Source organism: Schistocerca cancellata, chromosome 4 (genome assembly GCF_023864275.1).
Source record: "Schistocerca cancellata isolate TAMUIC-IGC-003103 chromosome 4, iqSchCanc2.1, whole genome shotgun sequence".
Lineage (NCBI taxonomy): Eukaryota > Metazoa > Arthropoda > Insecta > Orthoptera > Acrididae > Schistocerca > Schistocerca cancellata.
Window position 1 is genome coordinate 747,159,484 of NC_064629.1, and position 25,557 is coordinate 747,185,040.

A 25,557-nucleotide genomic window follows, 5' to 3' on the forward strand; every position below is an offset into this window, starting at 1 on the left:
TGAATCACATGTCAACCTCCAAATGTGGTGCCTTTTCTTCCTCCCTGTACCATCTGTTCAAAATTACTTTAGGACCGACAGCTATGACTGAAGTGGACGCGTGAGGCCCATTCAGGAGGCACAGCACATTTTCTGCTAATCCTATGAGGTCAGTAGTCTCAGCAAATGCCTGCAGTTGCCAAACCTTCACCCACACACTAGTCTGTGTGCTTCAGATTCAGACTGCTTCCTGTTGTGTGGCCTGGACAATGAAAGAAACAAGTTTGTCAATAGTTATGACAGGGGAAATTTGACAACATTCTTTCGGCCTATTTTGACATTTTAATAATAAGGTCATTATTATCAAGTAAGTCCAAATGGGAAACTCCTCATTGTACCCCTTCAGATTTAGTGGTAAGGTGGCCTACTGGATAGCCTATCAAAAACTGAACACAGATCGAGCATGAAATACAGGAAGAGGTGTACTGAACTGTGGAAAAAAGAAGCAAAATAGAAACAGTGAATGGTTGAAGATCAATATGTGCAGCATATAGCTAATCTGAATGACCATGGTGTCATGGTCATGGTGTTTAACTGTGAAGGGGGCAGATCCAGGTTCAAATTTCCCTCTGACACCCCCCCCCCTCCCCGCACACAATTATGAACAGTCCATATGCTCACTGACATGTCTGTTCACTGTATTCAAACTTGTCTCTGTATCAAAGAGTAATGTCCGTTTGCAACAGTGACGTGTAACAAAGCGACCTCCAGATGTATGGACCTCACATTTATTCTATGCAAGTACTACACATTATGCCTCTTGCATTCCATTTTGGAAATTTTGATCAATTCCTTCACTGTAACATAGTCCACACCCACTTGTTGTGTTCCTTGCTGTGTACGAGGCACCTCTTCTATATATGACAACTGCCAAGACTACAGAAGGAGAACAAACATGTCAATGGCCAGACAGGCAGTTCATAAATTTGTGGTGGAGGGAGGGGAGAGGGGGAAATGGGGCACGAGGTGGTTTGAACACGGATCTCCCGCTTTGCAGTCTGACACCATGACCACATAGCCACGACATCATGGTTCTTGCTAGTCATTTGATGTTGCACATCTTGAGCTTTGACTGTTCACCATTTCTATTTTGCTTCATTTTTCACAGTTCAGTACACCTTTTTCCTGTTTTCATGCTTTATCTGGGTCCAGTTTTTGACAGGCTATTTACTGGACCAGCTTACCACTAAGACTGAGGGGGTGCAATGGGGAATTTCCCTTGTCAGGGATTCAGTCTATATCACTATTTGCTATATAACTACTGCAACAATGAATATCCTTTTTTTATTGCTTTTGTCCTTTCTCCTCCTACTGCTTGACCTATTTAAGCCAAGTTTTCTCACCATGATAAACACACAAAAATCTTATTTCTTGTTATGTTATAAACAACTAGGCTGATCAGAAAACTTAAGAACAGGTTAATTATACACCTAATGATCTGTTTCTCCTAAGGAAATTTACGGGCACCTGCATAGTATTTGACGCACAAAGGGAACATTGTGCATCACATTTAACTGAAACTATCTTGTGTTAGAAAGCGGTGCTAAATTCTGGTTTGAAGCACATGAATATATGATGTATTCTTAAGATTTTGTTGACATATTGTGTTCACATAACTTTAATAATAGAAAGGTTTCCTGCGTACTGAAAATTCAATAAAGGCATTAGGAAATTCATTTTTATAAGCCTTTGGTCTGAATAATTTGTTGCCATAAATAAAACTAAAATGGAAAAACAGAGTAGCTCTTCCAGAACACAATGATCCCAGTTCCATATCTGGATTGAATAGTATGCAAGTCTGGGGGAGATGAATGATTGATAGATCATCAAGTGTTCCATGCAGGACGTGGTAACACAGATCCACACCTCCATGTGATCCTGCCAAACTGTCAATACTAAAGTAATTTTGAACAAACTATGGTTTGTGATAAAGCTTTCCATCTGCAGAGTAGTCTCTCTTCAATTGTACAGTAGTATATCTTCAAAATACTCTAGTAATTTGAGGAAACTGATATCGGTCTCACGAAACAAGTGGCAACCCCCAGCTAAATTCCTTATGAAGGGAGTAAAATGAAATCGACACAATCTTGATGATGACTGTTTACAGCAATTGCAAGGATAGTACAAAAAAGGGGGAATGTGTTGCAAGCTATTCAAAAACAAATAAAACTGGCACTAATTTCACAACCAATAGAGCTACAACAGCAACTACTACTACTGCTGCTGCTGCAGCAAATTACAGGCAACTAAACAGGAGTTTTCTAAAATTTAAAAAGGACTCCAATAAGCAATTCTACCTTAAGCAATTAAATAAAATGCTCTGTAGTGCTGTAAACTTGGAAATATACCAACTACAAACATCAAACATCATGCTGCATTAATCAGAATAAACACCCATGAGATCTGTGTAGTACAAGACATTCAGGAATTTACTTTAGTTAGGGACCAGGACACAATTTAAAAAGGAAAGATTGTGAAGTGACTTTGTAGGTTGAGTGGGTTGCAGAATTACATCTGTGAGGACGGGACTATTTGATTTTGGGTAATCTCAAAATTCTACCCAACTTGGCAAATTACAGCAGTTACCGTAAAAAATAAATACAAGATGAAATTCATGATACCCACTGAGCTGCAGCAGCAAACAATACGGAACCTCAATTAAAATTTTGTCACATCTGTATGTAGAAGAGTACAACTGCTATATATAAACATCAGTTTTCATTGGAAGTGTATGGAAACTGATAAAAAAAATATTAATCTAGGTTTTACTTGTCACTATTAACATTCCATACAAAGTGTGTTTTGATTACTGGTTCTTCGTTCAGAGGACTGCTGAAAATCTGTCAAAGTCTGTTAACTGACTCCAGAATGTTTAATTACTGGAACACATGAAAATAAGGATCTGATATGTACCTAAAAATTAAGAACTACTTCATCAAATATCTTTACAGTCATGAAACCACCACCTGCAGACACTTTACTACTATTTGTTATAGCAATCAGCCCACAATGATGAGGACAAGGACACTTCTACAGAAACACAAACATGGAGACAGAGAAACATATGAGCTTCCTAAAGTTTCTAAGCTAGAAGCAAAAAAGCAGAACCACATAACAGCACAGTGACTGATGACTGACTCCTACTCACCTCTGTACATGCCAAAGTAACCTTCTGCTTTGTACGTCTTTTTGAAACAATCCAACCTGTCAAAACAATGTCAATGAAATGTGACATGCACACACACAGTTGTTATTAACCATGTTTAGTTTTCACACATTACTGAATTCACATATACGGGCCTGACATGAAACAAACTGTCTAAATTCAATGTCACTCTGTAGTACATATTACTATAAATAACTGTGCAAGACAAGCTGTTGGTGAATATAACATGCACAGACATTTGTACTTCTGTGATTATTGTTCAGTAAATTACAGCATGCAGTGAATACTTCATCAATTTCATTTTTAATGTAATTAGATAGTATGAGTTACATACATTGAACTATATAGACGTTCTCCATTGGGACCTATTTGCTGGTTCTGCAGACGTGTCTTGACAAGATCAAGCGGAAAAACACATGAAACTCCAATTATTCCAGCAATTCCTCCATTTACAATTTTTGGCACCAACCTGAAAACAATAAGAAAAGCTGTCAATAGGAACAATTTCACCCTCTGTGTAATTACATGCAATTTGCCAGAAATTATTTAGAGGAATCTACAAAATACATAATAGTTTTTATGCCAAAATCTGAACAAACATTGTCTGATTTTGGAATTCAGCATTTTGTTCTTGCACCACATAATCTGATAACAGGTCATATAAAACCATTACCGCAGCATTGATAACCAAATTGCATAATACAAAATAACCCAATTTTTTTTTCATTGTAACACATTGGGGGAAACTGTGCTACCCTATATAAACAAAATGCCTGAAATTGTTACAACAAAAATGACACAAGCTGTACCCATGACTATCATAGTTTTCACAAATTATATTGATACCTACTCGGCATTCCTCTAAAGAAATGCATAAAATCAATAATCAGGTTTGATGTGAGCTACAGAATTAAATTCGGCCATAGTTTGGAAATTTCTGCCTTCATAAAGGTCAAAATTTATCAGCTGTTCTTCCTATGAAGACAATTTATAATTTCAGAAGGGTAACAACTACTACATCCAAAAATTAACTGTCTGTTAATTCAAAAGACTAAAGCATAAAGAAAAATTTCCTGGTACAACTGATGAATACATATGAATACATATGAAAACATTTTTTTTATAATACTGTCTCCGTAACATGAAGTGAACTGTGGGATTATGAACAAGTTACAATACGGTAAAATCTTGGGATGCTTAGAGTAATAGGGGTGAAATATTACTACAAATGCTGCAGTCTTAATATAGTGATTAGAATAATGAAGTGCTTTGTTGGTCCTCTTTTTGTCTTTCTATGCACATGGATGTAGTGAAATATAGGACAAGTTAAGTGATGGGTGCAAGTGTTCAAGGGGAGTCAAAGTTTTTAGTTGCCATCTAAAATAAAATACAGTAATTTAATTAAAATTTTGTTTGTTTGCAGATACATGTCTGTGGTCCTGATACACATTGAAATCACTGAGCCACAATCACCCATCTGAGGAAGCAGCAGAAATGTTGCACATGTTTTGAGTCGGTCAAGATGACTTCCTTATCTAATTAATCACTAAGGACAAGTGCTGGATGTAAAGCAGCACAGCAAGCAGTGGAAATGTGGATTCAGTATTTTTAAAATAAAAATAAGGTGGAGGCCCAACAGTCATTGGGAAAGGTGATATGAGTTTTCTTAGGACTGCCACGGTGTGGCGCTAACCGATTATGCACATAAACAGCATATCACCACAGGAGCATACTTCTGGAATCTCCTTATGAGGTTACTGGAGGGTGTCCGGATGAAGCATAGTGGCAAGCTGTCCACAGGGGTGTTTGTCTTCTGTGACAATGTCCCAGTTCATTCTGCACAGCAGAATATAGTCACATATACTGCTTATTCACAACTAGTGATGTCTTTTTTCTTCTGATGAATAAACTATTGAGTTTACGGCATTTCCAGAATGATTTTCGAAATGAAACTCTTTCTGAATAGCTGGAAGGTCGACTTCTACAGTCTAGGTCTGCCAAGCGGTGGATCACTGGCATAAATGTACTACACAGAAGAGTAAATATCCAGAGACAGGCTAACCCGATCACTAAATTTAATTGCCACTGCTCAATTTCTTTGAGGGTTGTATTAAATACTTTTACTCCCCCGTATACATGGATCTATAAAGCTAGGATTCTCCAATACTGCAATAGAGAAAAGTTGGTTGTGGTCAATGCTGGTAGATGACATCCCATTAGACCATTAGGGTCAACAGCAACAGATGTATGCAGAAGTAGCACCCACATCTCAGGGTACTTTAGCACTAGCACACCTATCTGACTATTTGCCAGTCTCCACATCAGGTGGTAATTCTACAGCGACTTTGTGAAAAATAGTACAGGGTCAGGTCATTTCTACCTATATGACATCTTAACTTCAACTCACACTTTACTATGGAGACCATGCCACATCCATTTACTGTATGGAGTGATCACACTGGCCCTTTTAACATATCTGCCCTACAGCAGTCAGTAAGTTACTTTCATGATTGCAGATCGATTACTTTGGCAAACTCATTCTCCTCCAACACAGTAATTACTTTGGCAAACTCATTCTCCTCCAACACAGTAATTTTATTTTTTTAAATTTTAATCATTTACAATATAAGTTAATACAAATTACTTTTCAATTGGTCTTCCTAATGGGTCAACTGAAACTGTTTCTTAATGCTTATGATGCAGAAAACATTTATGAGTTTTTGAGATGTCAAGTCCTCATTTCACTGAGAACAGCAGCTCAATCTGGTGGCATAATCATGTAAAGGCTTTTCAGCAGAGAGCCTTCTTATACTACTTAATCTACACTTCTGATAAAAGTTTGCAATGGGCATGAAAACCAGTTTCAGTCATTTGCCTACATTTAGTAAAGCATCAGCACATACAACTACTGCCATAGCATTTACAAATGAGAAAATAAAATCAACACACAGGCCTACTATGGAATACAATAGTTCCAACAAGGTTTTCCAACAAAAATATATCAATTTATAACATTAACTAAATTTTTTTGTCGGTGCTTTGGAGAAAATAATAATAATAATAATAATAATAATAATAATAACAACAGTTCCCAATATTCTGCAAAATTATATTCATTTGGTCACAACACAGGTTTCAGTCTTTAGGCCATCTTCAGGTGACAAATGAATGTGAAAAATACAGATAAAAATGACGAGAGACTTGCACATATATTATTTATCCAAAAAAAAAGAAAATGACACGTAGAAAAAGAGAAAATTCTCACTTAGTGTTAAACCAGTAAACTCCAATTCTTTAAAGAATCATACTCCCATGTATAAAAGAGCTTTAAACAACTTTTTTGAAAGCCAGTATATTTAACTAAAACAGATGAACACAACAATCAAACTTAACAGAATTGCAGGAGGTACAATAATGAAAGCTTTTTAGTCCAAAATTCAGTGTCTCACTTAAAAGAGAAAGGAAGGAAAAATATTATCATAGCTGCTGATTTTAATGTACATGTGATGTGATAAAACAGCTCAAACCAGTTTATTGACTTAATTCAGAACTCTGTTTTTAAACTTTTTTTTGTGAATTCATTAGAGAAAATGCCCATTCAGGTACTTTTACAGACAATATCTTAACAAATTATATGATTTGCCAGAGAAAACAACTTCTGTTTAGACTTCAGAATTTCTGACGATTCTGCATTGTTTATTCAGCTGCCAAGAATAAATAAACCCAATGTTAGAAAAGGTTTTATGATAAACTTTTGTAAAAATAACTTTAACCTGTTGTGTGACAAGATATCTGCAGTAAAATGACCCACAGATAATAGTGTGTCAAGTACTTCAATAAATTTCTAAGAAGTTTTCATGAGGCATTCAATGAATCATTCCCACCTATGATCTGGCACTGAAACATCAAAAATAAGAAACTGGATTACACTAGGCTTAAAACATATAGTGTGATAAAATGACACTTACATAAAGAGGTGAAACAGAATAAAAACCCTGACTTAACTCTGTGGGACTTTACAAAGTTTTATTTAAAAGTGTTGTTAAAACTGCCAAAAGAATGTCAAATGATAAGTTCAGTTTAGGATATAAGAATAAGTCTATGGCAGCATAGTCTGTTATTAAATCTGAATTAGGTACAACAGTAAACCACAAGGAAATTTCAACAATTAAAGAAAACAACAACACTATTTTGAGCCCTGCTGAAATATCTCAGTGCTTTAATAAATTTCTCACAAATGTAACAAAATCTAACGTAGATGTGATTACTTATCAAAACAGTGCATATCTGTTTGGCCTGGCTCAGAATACTGACCCCCTTCTAATATTTAATGAAATCCCCCCCCCCAAAAAATCAAATTATTCCTTAAAAAAAAAACACCAAACACTTTAGAGTGGGATCAAATACCAAAAAAGTAATTAAATTTGTGTATGCTGGAATAGCACACCTTCGATCTAAATAATCATTTGGTCATTTGTGCAAGCAAACTTCCCTAATGCATTTAAGTATGCAGAGGTAAAACCACTGCACAAAAAAGAATAAAGGGAAAAAAGGGATAGTACATGAAATTAGCATCCTATCCCCCCAGTGTCATCAAAAGTATCTGGGGGGGGGAAAAAAAAAAAAAAAAAAAAAAAAAAAAAAAAAAAAAAAAAAAAACCAGCTCATTACTGGACAAAAAGCAATGAAGTTGCAGGTATCTCCTGCAACCTTACAAAACCATTCGAGTCAAGGAATCACTCCATGCTGCTTCATACACCAGACAGATACGGCATTAGACAAAATGCTCTGCAGTGGCTCAGACCTTATCTGACAAACAGGAAGAGTTTCATGTAACCAAAATATCACTGAAAACTCTACCAACAGTGTCTGTTAGTAGAATTTTACGTGCTGTAGATGGGAATGAAAGTCTACAATATATTCAAAGGAATATAGATGTACTGAGCACTGAAGTGAAAACTACATGATCACCTGGTGGAAAATGCTACTACTCAACCGAGGAATTTATGAATGATGAGATGATCACTTGAACCGGGTAACTATTTAATATAGTGCTGTGTGTAATACTGCATGCATAAAATAGCTCTCTGGAAAATTTAGACATGGAGTACTGGTACATCACAAGAAAAACAATTTGACAATATTAGTGTGTTCAACATATACATAGTTGTATAAAACTGTTTTTATCAGAACATGTTTATCATAAGGCAATAATTGGCATGTCTCTTGTTCAGTATGTTCAGATGATCTGTAAAGTGTATGTTATGACATGAGTGAAACACAAATACAAAATTACAAATGTGATTACGTTACAAATGAGTTCAATATTTTAATTTATGCATTTAAGCAAGAAATTTTTTAAAAAGGTTTGACATTTAAGCGAAAGCAAGTTTTTCATTCATCTCAATGTTTATGACGTCCTTCCTCCTGAACTATGTGTTGACAATGACAATTTTGCAGGTACATCCATTGATATACAGGGTGATTCAAAAAGAATACCACAACTTTAGGAATTTAAAACTCTGCAACGACAAAAGGCAGAGCTAAGCACCATCTGTCGGCGAATTAAGGGAGCTATAAAGTTTCATTTAGTTGTACATTTGTTCGCTTGAGGCGCTGTTGACTAGGCGTCAGCGTCAGTTGATGCTAAGATGGCGACCGCTCAACAGAAAGCTTTTTGTGTTATTGAGTACGGCAGAAGTGAATCGACGACAGTTGTTCAGCGTGCATTTCAAACGAAGTATGGTGTTAAACCTCCTGATAGGTGGTGTATTAAACGTTGGTATAAACAGTTTACAGAGAATGGGTGTTTGTGCAAAGGGAAAAGTTCTGGACGGCCGAGAATGAGTGATGAAAATGTAGCACGCATCCAGCAAGCATTTGTTCGCAGCACAGGAAAATCGACTTGCAGAGCTAGCAGAGAGCTGCAAATTCCACAATCAACTGTATGGAGAGTCCTACGAAAAAGGTTAGTTATGAAACCTTATCGTCTGAAATTGGTTCAAGCACTGTCTGCAGCTGATAAGATTAAAAGAATCGATTTCTGTGATTTTATCCTTGCTCAAATGGAAACAGATGAATCTTTCGTTTCAAAGATTGTGTTTAGTGATGAAGCAACTTTCCACACTAACGGGAAAGTCAACCGTCACAATGTCTGTATATGGGGCACTGAGAATCCGCGGGAAACAACTCAGTATGAACGCGACTCGCCTAAGGTGAACGTTTTCTGTGCCATTTCAGCCAATAAAGTTTTTGGTCCCTTTTTCTTCGAAGGTGCTACTGTAACTGGACTACAGTATCTGGAGATGTTAGAGAATTGGCTGTTCCCTCAGCTCGAACAAGAAGCACAACAATTCATATTTCAGCAGGATGGAGCACCACCACATTGGCACTTATCTGTCCATAACTACCTGAATGTCAACTACCCGAGGCGATGGATCGGCTGCCAGGCAGCCCGTGACAGAGCACTTCATCACTGGCCTCCAAGAAGCCCTGATCTTACCCGCCTGCGATTTTTTCTTATGAGGGTATGTTAAGGATATGGTGTTTCGGGCACCTCTCCCAGTCACCACTGATGATTTGAAACGAGAAATAACAGCAGCTATCCAAACTGTTACGCCTGATATGCTACAGAGAGTGTGGAACGAGTTGGAGTATCAGGTTGATATTGCTCGAGTGTCTGGAGGGGGCCATATTGAACATCTCTGAACTTGTTTTTGTGTGAAAAAAAAAAAACCTTTTTAAATACTCTTTGTAATGATGTATAACGGAAGGTTATATTATGTTTCTTTCATTAAACACACATTTTTAAAGTTGTCGTATTCTTTTTGAATCACCCTGTATACTGATGATGTCTGTACAGTGTAATGTGAATAGAGTTAGTACTAAAGTAGTAATAAATTGATGTGTCATGTCTTGACAATTTTTAATGCATTAACAGTGAAAATTTAACTCATAAACTTTTCCCCTTTCATCATCTTGTGGGAGACTGCCAACAAAATAAGTTCCATAAATGTTTGAAATTATGTGTAAAGTGTATTGGATGACACTAAATATTGTAATTCTCATACACTGGATGAGTCAAGTTAGGGCATTTGCTGGCCATTAGTTATGCTGCCTCACGATAAACACACAGTTTGTAACTTTAATACTTGTCTTACCATGTTAAACTTTTAACGAAAGACTATACATCTTAACGAGTACATGACAGCATTTAAAATTTTTAGATTTGGTCAATAATTATGCGAAACATTGAAAATGCAGTTCCCCCTGCCCCGTCCTTGTAAGCCTTTACATAGCGAACCTGCAACTGATACCAGAGTACTGGCTAGTCTCTTAGTAATACACAGAGGTGGACTAAATTATGGCAACACCAAAAGCCAATACATTACCACACCAATACGGGATAGGAAAACCGTTAGCATTCGAAACAGCTTCCTGTCGACTTGGAATGGATGAACACAGGTCCCGTATGGTTTTCAAGGTTATCTTACACGTACCATTCCTTATGGAAAATAATGGCAAATTCAGGTAACGATGATCAAGGTGGATAGCGATCACGCACCCTTCTCTCCAGAGTAGACCACAGAGGCTAAATAATACTGAGATCTAGTGACTGTGGTCGCCCTGGGAGATGAGACAATTCAGCCTCACGCTCACAAAACCATTCCTAGATGATGCAAGCTGTGTGAATGAGGGCCATGTAGCCTTGGAATACAACATCACAATTGGGGAATAAGCATTGTACCATGGGGTGGACCTGGTCAACCAAAGCGGTCTCATAACCCTTGGCAGTAATGTGACCTTGCAGAATAACCATGGGCCATATGGAATACCACAATACGACTACTCGTGCATCACCGAATCCTCACAGTGTTTTACTCTTGGGACGTAAACTCTGGCACAAGTTGGAAACAGTGCGAAATGAGACTCATCTGACCAAATTTTTTCATTGATTTTCCATTGATCCATAATCCACATTTTATGGCTTCTACACAACATTTTCTGTTACAGGTATTTGAATCGCTGACGAGTGGTTTTGGAATTCCAGCTCTCCTTGCAATTACCTGCGTATGGAGCTCCTTTCACGACTTTTTGGTGCCAACAGGTTTCACGAGGGCGACATTCACATTTGCAGTGACTTCTACAGTTGTCGCCTATTATTTTTCGTCACAACCATTTTCAATGAGGGTCTCCCACGATCACATGCTTCTGTCTGCTCTGTGAGTTACCGAAAGATGTTTATGCCCGTAAACTGGCCGTTAATGCCTCTGCGGCACAATAGCTGCCTGAGCCCAACGTTTTATCTGACATTTTCACTGCATGATCATGAAGTGCGTAGCTTTTAGTTGGATGTCAAGGGGGTACAGTTTACCACTAATAATATCATTGTTGTGATTTTTTTGGTGTGTGTTGCGTACATAGTTCCGCGTAGTCAGCGCGTACACAACTTTCCCAATAGAGCGCGCCCCGCTAAGCACAACAGCGCAGGCGCAGCGATCGTCCGTCTCCGCACTACGAGATGGCGCTGTCTTAGAGACGGACCAAATTGTGCTTCCGCCGATCCGCGTATTAATATGTAACGCAGCCAATGAGATTGCTGCTAACGTAGAACCTTTTCTCCTCGCGGATCACACTCGCGCAGTGATACCTGAACGCTCGAGGTATTATAACGAGTATACAGACCTCCGATTAGTCAATCTGCATTAGTTTCATTCTGCGCCTAATAAGATTACCCATATTCCTGTCATAGCCATGAAGAGAAATGTATAGACACTTTGTCAAGTATCAGAGATATTTGAGAATAATATTAACGTACCAAGACCAAAGGAACCTCAGATTGTCAATTGTAAACAGCATCCAGTATCAACTTACGTAATGTCTATGATTTTCATTATTTTAATAAATGGTGTGAAAATTAATTAAGTTCTGTTTAAAGTTGGTCACCGTCAATCTCCTACTCTAAGCGTGCAAGTGGCATTTCTATCGTCTGACCTAACGGCTGAAGATAAACACGCCACAGTAGGACCACGAGACATATTGCTGACACTCGCCTACTTCGTTAGAGCTACAAGTCAAATAATCTGATGGTGTGTGTACCGAAGGTCTTACAGTACGCACACCACAATGTGAGCGCCATTGATGTACGACGTCGATGTGCAATAAACACTCACAGGTGGCAGCACAAGCAGTGAAGGGTATATACTATATACAGCGTTTTGGGTGAGAGGGCGGGGCTGGAGGATACTATAGTCATTGTAATGCGAAAACGGAGCGATTTATCTGACGTCCAAAAGGGCTTGATCATTGGTTTTCGGGCCAAGGGTATAAGAATTTCCGAAACGGCTAAGTATGTAAATTGTTCTCTTGCCGCTTTGGTTAAAGTAAACCGTGCAAGGAAAAATGACGCTATGCAAAACAGGTAACGTGCAACTGTGGTGCACCACGGCCGTAAATGACAGGGGTGACCAACGGCTGCGGAGATTTGTACGGGCGAATAGCAGCTGACCGCCCAGAGGAACTAAGGCGCTATCAAAGGTGTCTCCTGAACGACCGTTGCTGTCTGTGTATGGGCCTCCGCAGCAGGCGCCTGGTTCCTGCACCATCTTGACTGCTGTGATGAACAGAGGCTGGAATTTGCACGCCAATACCTCAACTGGACGTCTACTGAGCGGCGACAGATAGTCTTCTCAGATCAATCGCGTTTAACGTTCCATCAGACAGATGGCTGATACGTCTGACAAGGGGAGGCCGCCAATTGTGAAATTCAGATTCGATTCATACTGCGCATAATAAAAGCTCATGGCCAGAGGTGTAATGTGGCAAAGCACCAAGATGCACTTCTCAGCCGTTGTCGAGAAAATCGACAGTTAAAAGAAACCGTTGCGGTGAAATACTCTCTACGATTAATAACTTTCTACAGCGTCGTGGCGCAGCGGTATATATATAATATATATATATATATATATATATATATTCCCGGCAATCAGTTGCAACAATTATGCATATAATAAGTTGTTGAAAGTCGTTTGTCGTGGAAAAACTGGCGACTTCGAACACATGTTTTCCGCAAACAAAGCTGTACTTCACAAATGTTATTAATTGTCTTCATAATGTTTACCCCGTATAGTTAACGGAAGACGTAGAAACAATATTCCGAAACGAAGACGTATAGCGTAAGTCAAACGTTCGAATTCGAATAGAGACCCCACGAACACAAATTTGCTGTGGTAGGTATGAAATATAAACTCCGTTACTCGCTCGTTACACTTGATGGACAGATGTTGAATGGGCCGAAATGAGCCGCCGCATAACAGCGTAGTTGCCTGCCAACTTCGAAAGAAGGTACATGCGGTCCCTAGCGCAACTTATGACATCGTCGAAAATCAGTGCGGACGTGAGAGCTTTGGTACACCCTGTTAAACAAACGGAAAAATGGAGGCGGTACAATTGGAGAGCGATCCGCCTTCACCAACATGCATAAACAATTCATTAATATATATATATATATATATATATATATATATATATATATATATATATATATATATATATATATATATATATATTTGAATTACAAAAAACTAATAATAAAAAAAGTTGCATGCCGCGGGATTCGATCCGGCGACCTTTGGATTACGAACCCGAGGGCTTACCGCTGCGCCACGACGCTGTTGAAAACTATTAATCGTAGAGAGTATTTCACCGCAACGGTTTCTTTTAACTGTCGATTTTCTTGACAAGGGCTGAGAAGTGCATCTTGGTGCTTTGCCACATTACAACTCTGGCCAAAATATGAATCGAATCTGAATTTCACAATTGGCGGCCTCCCCTTGTGAAAGCAAACACCCTGCAACAATCCGTCGACGCGTTATGGTCCGGGGAATGTTTTAGTGACATACCCAGAGTGGTTTCGTCATTCTGGAAAGCGTAATGGATCAACACAAGTACGTATCTATCCATGGGAATCACGTCCACCCCCATATGCACTTTGTTTTTCCACGGCAAGACAATGCAAAGCGTGATAGCTCTGTACGTGCGTGGTTTGAAGAGCACCAGGATGTTTACTGCACTCTTTTGGCTTACGCCGGCGTGTGTCTTTGTGGATGGCATAAATTCGATGGAACTTGTTTTTGACCGGTACGCCGTTCAGTACAGACATGCGCACTAAGCAGGAGTTTTCACGTGTTCTTATCCAGTCTGTCAGATAATGGTTAATTAAGTGAAAAGTGCTGCATTTATTTGCGTTTTACGATGCTTCCTCTTAACATATTGACGCATTTTGTACTTTATTTGGATGGTGTATGTGACTTGAGGCTGACGCGAGCATTAGAGGCTGACCCAACTTTTATTCCTTTTACTGATTACTACTGCTGTGCTTACAACAGCATGTAAGTAAATTTTCGTCTGTTCTAATCAATGACTCCACTGTAAGACATGTACGTATTATGTTAGTGGTATGTTTAACCTGTGTGTAAACTGTGTGCAGCTGTTACCCACTTGAAAATGACCAAAAGGTTGGAACTGCAGTAGTGAATTTTTAATAAACGCACAGTAAAGTAACGACAAATTCGCGTACAGATCATACTTCAAAGCGGATGGGTGCTGGAAGCGGATGTAAGCAATCTCGCACAAGCACTTCTTTCACAGCGCAGGCAACACCTAAAAAACTTGCAACTTTATTTCTATGAAAGAAGAGGTAACAAACTTTTAAATTGTTTTACATAGCAGAAACTGAAATTTTACTGTCACAAGTTACGAAGTACTATCACTCAATACTACTTTGAACGGTACAATTTGCTAACTGTTGCAGCCACTAAGCGGAAACAAGTCAATACTGATCGACTTCTACCATGAAAGAGATATATATATGTAAGACAGACAGGGACACTTATCGCTAGGGACACCTCGGCCCGAAACCAGAATACCCAATAGAATTTCGCGGCGTTTGGGTCACGTCACGTGGTGGACCTCGCTTGCTACTTTCGAGAATCCAAATCAGATTTCATCGTATTTTGTTGTATGTGTATTTTAACTTGCATGTAATGACCGTATGCAGTTTCAAGGCAATGGCACATTGAACTTTTATCACAAACGTCACTTAGTACGATTTGTTACAATTAAATGTCAGTCAGCGATGCACTAGCAGTAAAACGTCTTTAGGAGATCCTAAGTAAACGATACTAATGCAGATAGTCGTATGTAAACGGCGCGGTCTTCTGTTAGACACACGGTTGTGGTGTCAGAATGTAGGTTCGCTCCCTGCTATATGTTAACGTTTTTCTTTTTACATTTTCGCACTTGATAGGTACTGGTTCTTTCTTATTCACGAAACAGAAGACTATTCTGCAGTATTCGATGTTATTTAGTAGTAGCAGTATTTACAAAGAGTTACTTCGATACTGTAATTTCAGTCTCCGTTGAAAAACGATTGATGAAACTCCTGCAAGTGAAACGAGCAGCAATGACATTTATATTCTAGCTTTTTAAGACTACTTTGCAGTTATTCGTAATACATCGCAATTTCCGAGGGTGTGGTTAGCAGGAACCTAAGAGTACAGCTTGAACATGACATTTATATTCTTGCTTGTCACAAATATTTAGCTCTGACTGAATCGTTACCAACACTTTCACAATTTCAGCGGTCAAGACAAACATCGCATCGCACAGAAAGTGATAATGAATCTTGAGCAAAATGGATAACGAACATTAAGGTTATTTTGTCCGACTTGGAATTTGTACAATAATTTCCTTACTTTACGTTTAACACCCTCCTAAATGATCATTTAAGGGCAAAACATACACTTGATTTCAGCAGGCAACGCTATTTGTCAAGACAAGTGTTCAATGCACTGACTGCTACAAATTACAAAAAAGTCAGAGATTCATTACAATAGTTGGATGTTCCAGAAGCCGAAACCAAGGAACACGAGCACTCACGTATTTAGTTTTATTTCCCCTGCCCTTGTTCACAAAATTAACACCAGTGAAAAAATATAATATTCGATTTGGTGACAAATTCTTCCCATAATATTGCACATGTAAAAATTCTGCTTCCATAATGTCTGCCACAGTGCCCACAGGACGCCGAAGATAATGTCTACGCCATACTGTACACACGTTCATCTGAAATGAAGGGACCCTGTTGGCTCTCGATATCCTGAAACGCCATCTATTATTCTCGTTTCGGGCCAAGCTGTCCCTGACGATATGTGGCACGGACAGAAATGAGGTCGACACGGACCAGAGTTCCATAGCTCAATCTCTGTGTTCACACGTTTGCGTTTTTATTTTCTTAATATCGAAGAAAATCAGTTTATAGTTAATATCCATCACAGATAACCCCACAATAGGTTTTGTTTACAGATGATCTCCCCTGCTACGATGCATTCTACGTGGACAGAAGAGGGGCAGACGACTGCTATTTCCACGGGAGTAGCAAGGCTCGGTTTGCCGTAGAATTCTGGTGCTAAATGATTACGTAAAAATCGAACGGTCCGGGATTCAGTCTTTGAATTTTATTGTGTCGCTTGCAGCTTCTTTCACCTCCAGTAATTCTTTTTTTAAAGTGTAACATGCCAAATCGCACCGTGGTTCGCAGTTCACATAAAACAGCAAATCTCTATGTAAGTAAATTTGTCATTTCGAAGGCATGGGGAAAGCAAGGCCATACCACCTCAAATAAGATCTCCCCAGGTAAAGCATTGTGCCATTCAAATCAATCTTGGGGTTTCGGATAACTATATATATATATATATATATATATATATATATATATATATATATATATATATATATATATATATATATATATATATATATATATTTGGGTCATCAGTCTCTTTACAGCTCCCTCTAGTACCCATGTCTTAACAGATGTCTGATCATCCTGTCCCTTCCCCTTATCAGTGTTTTCCACATATTCCTTTCCGATTCTGCACAGAACCTCATTCCTTACCCTCTCAGTTCACTTAATTTTCAACATTTGTCTGTAGTACCATATTTCAAATGCCTCGATTCTTTTCTGTTCAAGTTTTCTCACAGTCCATGTTTCACTACGATACAATGCTGTACGCCAGACGTACATTCTCAGAAATTTCTTCCTCAAATTAAGGTCGATATTTGATATTATTAGACTTCTCTTGGCCAGGAATGCCCTTTTTGCCATTGCTAGTATGCTTTTGATGTCCTCCTTGCTCCGTCCGTCACTCGTTAGTTTACTACCTAGGTAGAAGATTTCCTGAACTTCATCTACTTCGTGACCAGCGATCCTGATTAGTTTCTCGCTGTTCTCATTTCTACCACTTCTCATTACCTTCGTCTTTCTTCGATTTACTCTCAATCCATACTCTGTACTCATTGGACTGTTCATTCCGTTCAGCAGATCATGTAATTCTTCTTCGTTTTCACTCAGGACAGCAATGTCATCAGCGAATCGTACCATTGATATCATTTCACCTCGAATTTTAATTCCACTCCTGAACCTTTATTTTATTTCCCTCATTGCTTCCTCGATGTACAAATTGAACAATAGGGGCGAAAGAATACATCCTTGTCTTACACCCTTTTTAATACGAGCACTTCGTCCTTGGTCGTTCACTCTTAATATTCCCTCTTGGCTGTTGTACATGACCTGTCTCTCCCTATAGCTATTTTTTACAAAAATAGTGTGCATTTCTTTTGGAGTGACCCTCGTATATCTCTAACAGTAAAGGCCCGACACACCACACTGCCATACGCCAGACACTCCTCTCCTCCCCCCCCCCCCCCCCCCCCCCTCTGACGACGCATCATAACAACAACATGCTGAGTTCTGTTTGAGAAGAAGTCTTAAATCCAAACACGTATCTGATCAGGCACTCCGAATGGCCAAATATTGTCAACTAGAAACAGTGCAGGGCTGTACTGACGCTCTTATGAAGTCAAGGAACATGCTGTGAACATGATTCACGAACAAACAGAGATACTATGTTTCAAAAGATAGGTGCTCGCGAAAACCATATTATTCCCACAGTTGTTCGCTTTCCACAAAATATACCGAGTGAGGATATCTAGGTGTTCCGTTATTTCCCTAAATCGTTCCAGGCAAACGCCAGGGTGGTTCCTGCGAAAGGACGGGGCCGATTTCCTTCCGCAACTTTGAAATATTCGGAATATGTGCTCCGTCACTAATGACCTTGATGTCGACGGGACGTTAAACTCTAATCTTCCGACCTTCCTTTTGCCAGAAACGGTGTTCCATAGTTCAACGAAAGATTGAAGTCACTGAGGTAGATTTCTAGTTCCGTATATTTCCTCTGCTCCCCGTCCTGCACATTGGATGAAGCTACGCCATTTTCCAGCCACAAAGACACGATTCGTTATCCCAGCGACCTACGATAATGAATGGAGACCGCACTTAACACGTCTCACAAAGACAGATAAGTGCAAACAACTTCTCTAGAAGCTACTGGCTAATGTGCCCATGCTGTGCCAAAACAGCAATTGTCTAAAGGCAGTAGTAAATCAGTACCAAGGGTAGACGTTCCATCTTGGTCTCAAACCGTGTTAAATGGAGAAGATGTGGATTACACAGATTCCACAAGCACGTAGGCGACTGGCACCCACCGTTTACACAGGAAGATGTTGACGAGCACAGTCTCCTACCGCTAACTCACCAGAATAACACGCAAACTTGTGCGTGCAGTATAAGCGTAACAGCAGGCTTATGTTTGCTGGGGCCAATCTATAATTTACACAGCAAACTAGCAACTCACGAAGCTATTACGTAAGCCCATCATATTTGCCTTCCCAGTTTTGAAGGTTCAGTGACATGGCGAAAGCGAACACTTAAAAGGTTTAATGTCAGTTTCATTTTGACAATGTAGTGGAGAACAGTATTTGAATGATTCTAGATTGTTTTCAAAATTTCACAAAACGGAATTTTTGTGGTAACAACTATTAATGGTGTCATTTGTCGCCAGCAACATAGCGACCACTGCGTCATTCTCTCCCATATCGTGTCGCTGGGAAACTGTATGGAGGGCATGGGGGGGGGGGGGGGGTTCAGCTTCACACACCTGGGAGACGTTGCTTCTCAGGCCGAGTGAACCTCGTCGCATTTCTCTCACCAAAGGAAAATGCCTAACTGTAGCCTCTTCATCGACATGACTGTTCTGCAGTTCACACTTAAGTGCCTGCCAGAGGGTTCTCTGAACCACCTTCACACCACAGTATTTGTCAATTATTTCATCTGTAATAGCGTGCGGGTAAACGAACACTTAAATTTCTCCGTTCAAGCTCTGATTTCTCCTATTTTATTAGGATTATTATTTATCTCCGTGTAGGTGCGCGTCAACAAAATGTTTCCGCATTCGGAGGAGAATGTTGGAGAGTGATCTTTCGTCAAAAAGATCTCACCGCACCTAAAAATGCCTTTCTTCAATGACTGTCACCCCAACTCGCATATCATATCCGTGAAACTCTCCTCTATTCCGTGACAGTATATAAAGAACGGCCCTTCTTTGAACTTCTTCGAAGTCCTCCATCAATCCTAGCTGGTAAAAATTCCATGTAAGACAGCATTACCCTAGCTCAAGAAGGGCAAGCGTAGTGTAGGCAGTCTGTTTAGCAAACTTGTTGCATCTTCTAAGTGTTCTGCTAATAAGACGAGGACTTTGGTTTGCCTTCCCCACAACATGTATGTGATCGTTCCAATTGAAGTTGTTCGTAATTTTAATTCCTAGGCACTTCGATCAATTGACGGCCTTTAGATTCGTGTAATTTATCGTGTAGCAGAAATTTAACAGATTCGTTTTAGTGCTCATGTGGATGACCGCACAATTTTCATTATTTAGGACCAATTTCCACTTTTCGCACAACGCACATGTCTTGCCCTGATCATTTTGCAACTGACTTTGATCTTCTGATGACTTTACTACACGGTGAAAGACAGCATCATCTGCAAAAACCTAAGATGGCTCATCAGAGTGTTTCCTAAATCATTTATATAGCTTAGAAATAATAGAGTGCCTGTAACACTTTCTTGGGGAACGTCAGACATCATCAGACAATTACTGCGAACTGTGACCTTTTTGAAAGCATGTCATGAATCCAGTCGTACAACTGAGAAAACACTCCACGCAAGCAATTTGATTCGAAGCTGCTTGTGAGGAACTGTAGCAAAGGCGTTTGGAAATCTAGAAATATGTAATCAATCTGAGATCCCCTGTCGAAGCACTCATTAATTCGTGGGAATAAAAAGCTAACTGTGTTGCACATCGACGGAAAATGCTGGGGGAAGAAGAGGTGGTTGCACTCAGAAGGCGCAAATGACGACAGGCAAAGGTCAGTAGAGATTCAAGTGTGTGTGTGTACCAGTCTGTTGTGGCAGTCCAAGACCGCAAACCGGCAAACACACCGTCGTTTGACCATCGAACAGACTTCCGTATGAACCACATAGTAATAAGCATCCCTGGCGTAGATAAACAACTGATAGAGTTTAAAGCAAATTAGTCGCCAGGTCCGAATAGAACCCCAAATTCGGTTTCTGGCTCCTTACCTAGCTTGCATTTATTGCGGATCTCTCGTCCAGCGCAAAACCCAATGCGACTGTAAAAAGAAGTGAAGGCGACTCCTGTATGTAAGAGGGGAAACAAACGGACTCGCAAAATTACAGATCAATATCCCTAACAGTTTGATGCAGAATCCTGGAACATTTTCCCTGTTCGAATATTAATTTTCTTGAGACCGAGAAGCTTATGTCCACGAATAAACATGGTTTTAGAGAGTATTGCTCGTGCGACACTCAGTTTGCCCTTTCCTAACATGATATACCGCGAACTATGGACGAAGGGAAACAGGTAGATCCCGTATTTCTCGACTTCTGAAAAGCATTTGACAGTCTTCGAGCCACTCACATATCTTGGAACTAAATGAATAACCCAGTATGTTGTCTTTGTTGGCGAGTGTTAATCACAGACAAAGATACCGTCCAAAGTGCCCCAAGGCAGTGTGAGAGGACCGCTATTATTTTCTGTATACACAGATGATCTGGTTAACAGGGTGGGCAGAAAGCAATCTGCGGTTGTTTGCTGATGATTCTGTAGTCTACGGGAAGGTGTCGAAATTGAGTGACTGTAGCAAGATACAAGATGGATTAGACAAAATTTCTAGTTGGTGTGATGAATGGCAGCTAGCTTTAAATGCAGGAATGTAAGTTAATGCTGATGACTAGGAAAAACATACCCGTAATGTTCGGTTACAGCATTAGTAGTGTCCGGCTTGACACAGGCACATCGTTTAAATATTTGGGCGTAACGTTGCGAAGTGATATGAAATGGAACTAGACTTTGAGGAATGTGGTAAAAAGGCGAATGGTCGACTTAGGTTTATTGGGGAAATTCTGGGAAGGTGTGGTTCATCTGTAAAGAAGACAACATACAGACAGCTAGTGCGACCGATTTTTGAGTACTGCTGTACCAGATCGAATTAAAGGAAGACATCGAAGCAATTCAGAGGCGGGCTGCTAGAATGGTTACCGGTAAGTTCGAATAACATGCAAGTGTTATGGACATGCTTCGTGAACTCTAATGGGAATACCCAGAGGGAAGGCAAAGATCTTTTCGAAGAACACTATTGAGAAAATTTAGAGACCCGGCATTTGAAGCTGACTGCCGAACGATTCTACTGCCGCCCACATACATTTAAAGGACCACGAAGATATGAGAAATTAAGGCTCATACGGAGACTTCTAGACAGTCGTTTTCCCTCGCTTTGAGAGTATTACAGGGTACCATCCGCCACGCACCGTGCAGTGGCGTGAGGAGTATGTATGTAGATATTTTCTGAATCCGTGCTGACTATTTGTCTAGAATCTTTTTCTTCGAGGCAATCCACAACGTTTGAACAAAGCATATGCTCCAAAATCCAACAGTAAATCGATGTTAGTGGTGCGCGCGTGTAATTAGCGGATTACTTCTATATTTGTTCTTGAGTATTTGTGTGACCTGTTCAATATCGCAATATTTTCGTACGGATGTTTCAACTTGCTTAGTATCGAGCTATTGTATGAGCATACTCTGTATACTAGTTAGATTCCTTTCAATCTAATCTGTAAGCTTCGTATTTATTAAGTGATTTAAGCTGCTTAGCTACTCCGACGATACCTACTTCTGGGTTACTCATGTTGGCAGGTTTGCTTGATTCTAATTCTGTAATATTTACACTACCGGTCAAAAGTTTTCGATCACTCATGAATGAAGCTATATATTTCGTTTCAATGTACAAATACATAGTACAAACTAAACACGCTAACAAAATATGTATTCTCTCTCATATATAAAATATAATATGGTTTAGATTTTAGACTCTTCGACGTATCTATCGTTTGCCCTCGGCACAGCTGCAAGAACTCTTATTCTAAAGATACGATTTTGTAGTGTTTTTGCAACGCAAGGTGTTGATAAACTATTCCACAGACCTTCAACATTGGATGACCTAGGTTTTATGACCTCCCTGTAAAGTTCATCACGCAAGAGTTCATTGGGATTTATATCAAGTGAATGACTTAGCTAAATCAGATTTTTCAGTCCCCACATTTATCTTTTCTGTTGACAAACCGTCTGCACAATATTAAGAAGCGTGTTTGGGATCATTGTCTTGGTGCAGAACCGACCCACGACTAATTGGGCTCATGTCAGGTGGAAGTGCAGTGTTCATCAATATCCTGTGGGATCCTTCATCTACTTCATCACCCACAGAACATCCCGACACCATGACTGACCCTCCAATATGCTTCATCGTTGGTGTCGCACAATGACATTACATTTTATCCATTAACTCGACAGACATTCGATAATGGCCCCAAATTCTTCAAATTTATTTTCGTCTGTGAATAACACCTTGAACCATTGCTGCACACTCCAGGTTTTACGTTGGTGTACCCACTGCTGTAGATTGGGCTACGCCAACTTTCATTGCTACTGTCTTGTGGAATAGCCTTCTTGGTGTAGAACTACAATTCCAACACGGTTTTCAATTCCAATTTCCTACTTCCGTCCCACTAAGGGATAACACGGTATAAACCTGATCGTGGATACAAAAACATTGCTACATGAACACGATGTACTAGAAACTAATGCGAACTGTTTGCCACACAGACAGCTAAAGGATTGATGCCTATTCAAATGGAACTGTTTAGGTAAAGGCATGCCTGTGTTGTGGATACTCCTCAGTGCCCTTCTAGGCGAACAAACAGTCAAATACACAACAGAGGCGCTTAGCCTTTACGTGTTTATACTTTTTTTATTATCAGAATGGGGACATGACAGAATATTCACAACGAAATACCCGTTTTAACCACAAACCAAAAATTGCGTTAAGTAATCGAAAATTTTTAGCCAACAGTGTACTTCCTCGTCTTTGGCGAGAGAACTCCGGGAAATCGTGTTTAATAACTCCGATTTAGTGGCACTGTCACTGATAAAATCCCCAACGCTGCCGCGCATTGAAGGTAGTGATTGCTCCTTGTCACTGGTATACATTACGTGCCACCAGAATGTCTGTTTTCTGCCGGATTTCGAAACAGGCTTGCGTTATGGAAAACATTAAAAGCATCTAAAATCGAAGTTCGCGCTGAATTTCGAGCTTCTGTAAATCGTCTCTAATCTTGGAGGTTTCGCGTTCTTTTAAATTTGGCATGCTTTTTAATCTGCTGCTGCAACAGTGTTCTGATGTGTTGTGCGTACCATGGGAGGAGGGGTGTCAGTTTCGTCTCTTGTTAATTTGGTACAAATCTCTGCATTGCTGTCTATACTATTTCTTCGAATTAGAGCCACATCTGGTCTAGGCTTACATTATTAGTTCGGAAGAAATGAGGATTATCTATTAGGTATGCATTAAGCGAGTTATTCTACACTTCTTAAATAAATGTATTTTATGTTTATTCTTTTGGTGGATATGGATGTTAAGACATTCAGTCTCGCTAAAACTAACAAGGGCTCAGTAAACCCTGCATCAGTCATGATGGTCCCTCAATGAAATTTTCACTTTGTAGCGGAGTGTGCATTGGTAAGAAACTTCCTGTCAGTCTCGGTCCGGCACACACTTCTAGTCTAACTCGGGACCTTGAAAGGCAGGAGACGAGGTACTGGCGGAATTAAAGCTGTGAGGACGGGTCATGAGTCTTGCTTGGGTAGCTCAGTCAGTGGAGCACTTGCCCGCGAAAAGCAAAGGTCCCGAGTTCGAGTCTCGGTCCAGCATACTATTTTAGTCTGCCAGGAAGTTTCATGATGATTCCTATTTGCTCGGGATTATTCGTTACTAAGGTGTCAAGCATGTTTTCCAGGGTGTATGAATGGACAAGGAAAAAATAATTCCCAGATTTTCCGCTTAAAAATTCATTTTTTCCTGGGAGAAAATACGCTGTACTCCGCATGGAGATACACTGTATCCCGGGTGAAAATATAGTTTTTCGTTTTATGTGACAATATAATTTCACCTCGAAGCTGTAAAATTTATCAGTCCTTTATAATTTAAAGATTTTATACATCAGTATAAAACTTCTCGGCATTTTACGAAACAAATACGCGTTTTCGAAAGATCTTTGATGCACGGCGACCTGTGCACTGCATATTTTCGTATTACGGACGTATTTATACGAATTCCACCAAAGCAGTATGGTACCCTCCGAATTATTGAAATCAAGATTGTGATGTGTTCCCGCCAGCCAATGACAGCAGACATTCAGAGCTTAGGACAGTTTATGTACTAGGTCGCACACTTTTACTTGGTCCCCTCTGATCGATGAAGTCGGCTGCCGCTCCGCAATGTTTACGCTCGTTGCCAGCCTTACCTACGTAACAGTACTGCGCGCCGTAACAATAAACAGGCGTTGTGAATATTGTGCTGATCCGTGTGCGTTTTAGTGTACAGTGATTGTTAATGTTACTTAAAAAATGAGCGAAGAGACTGTATCGGGTCCTCCTAGCGACTCTGTAAACTTACATGTCACTTCTGCGGCGCATTAATCCATTACATCAGGAGTGTCCAACCCGTGGCCTACGGACTACATACATCCCAAAGCAAGTACTAGTGCGACCCAAGAAGTATCTATTACACCACCGGTAAAATTCCATAAAATTCCATTTACGGTAAGTTATGATAAACCGTTTACTTTCAATTTGAAACTCCCGGTACACGATGCTATTCTCTCATTGGTTCACGCCCTCCACTTCTTTTTTATGTTCAGCGGGTATTCCTAGTGTTTAATACATTATGGGCGGCCCAAAAATACTCTTCTGCCAGTGTGGCCCCGGTAAGCTAAAAGGCTGGACACGCCTGCGCCACATGTTGGTTTCTTTTATACCCAATAA

The 25,557-nt window shown here is 39.8% G+C and overlaps 1 protein-coding gene across 1 annotated transcript in view; it reads right to left on the reverse strand.

Moving 5' to 3' along the window:
• The window catches only part of LOC126184085 (mitochondrial glutamate carrier 1-like), a 185,246-nt gene that overhangs the window by 76,365 nt on the left and 83,324 nt on the right, over nt 1-25,557 (reverse strand). The window contains exons 3-4 of the mRNA XM_049926440.1: nt 3,540-3,674; nt 3,188-3,243 (exon numbers count right to left, since the gene is read on the reverse strand). Of these exons, the coding sequence (XP_049782397.1) occupies nt 3,188-3,243; nt 3,540-3,674 (191 nt within the window). The remainder of the gene's footprint in view (nt 1-3,187; nt 3,244-3,539; nt 3,675-25,557) is intronic.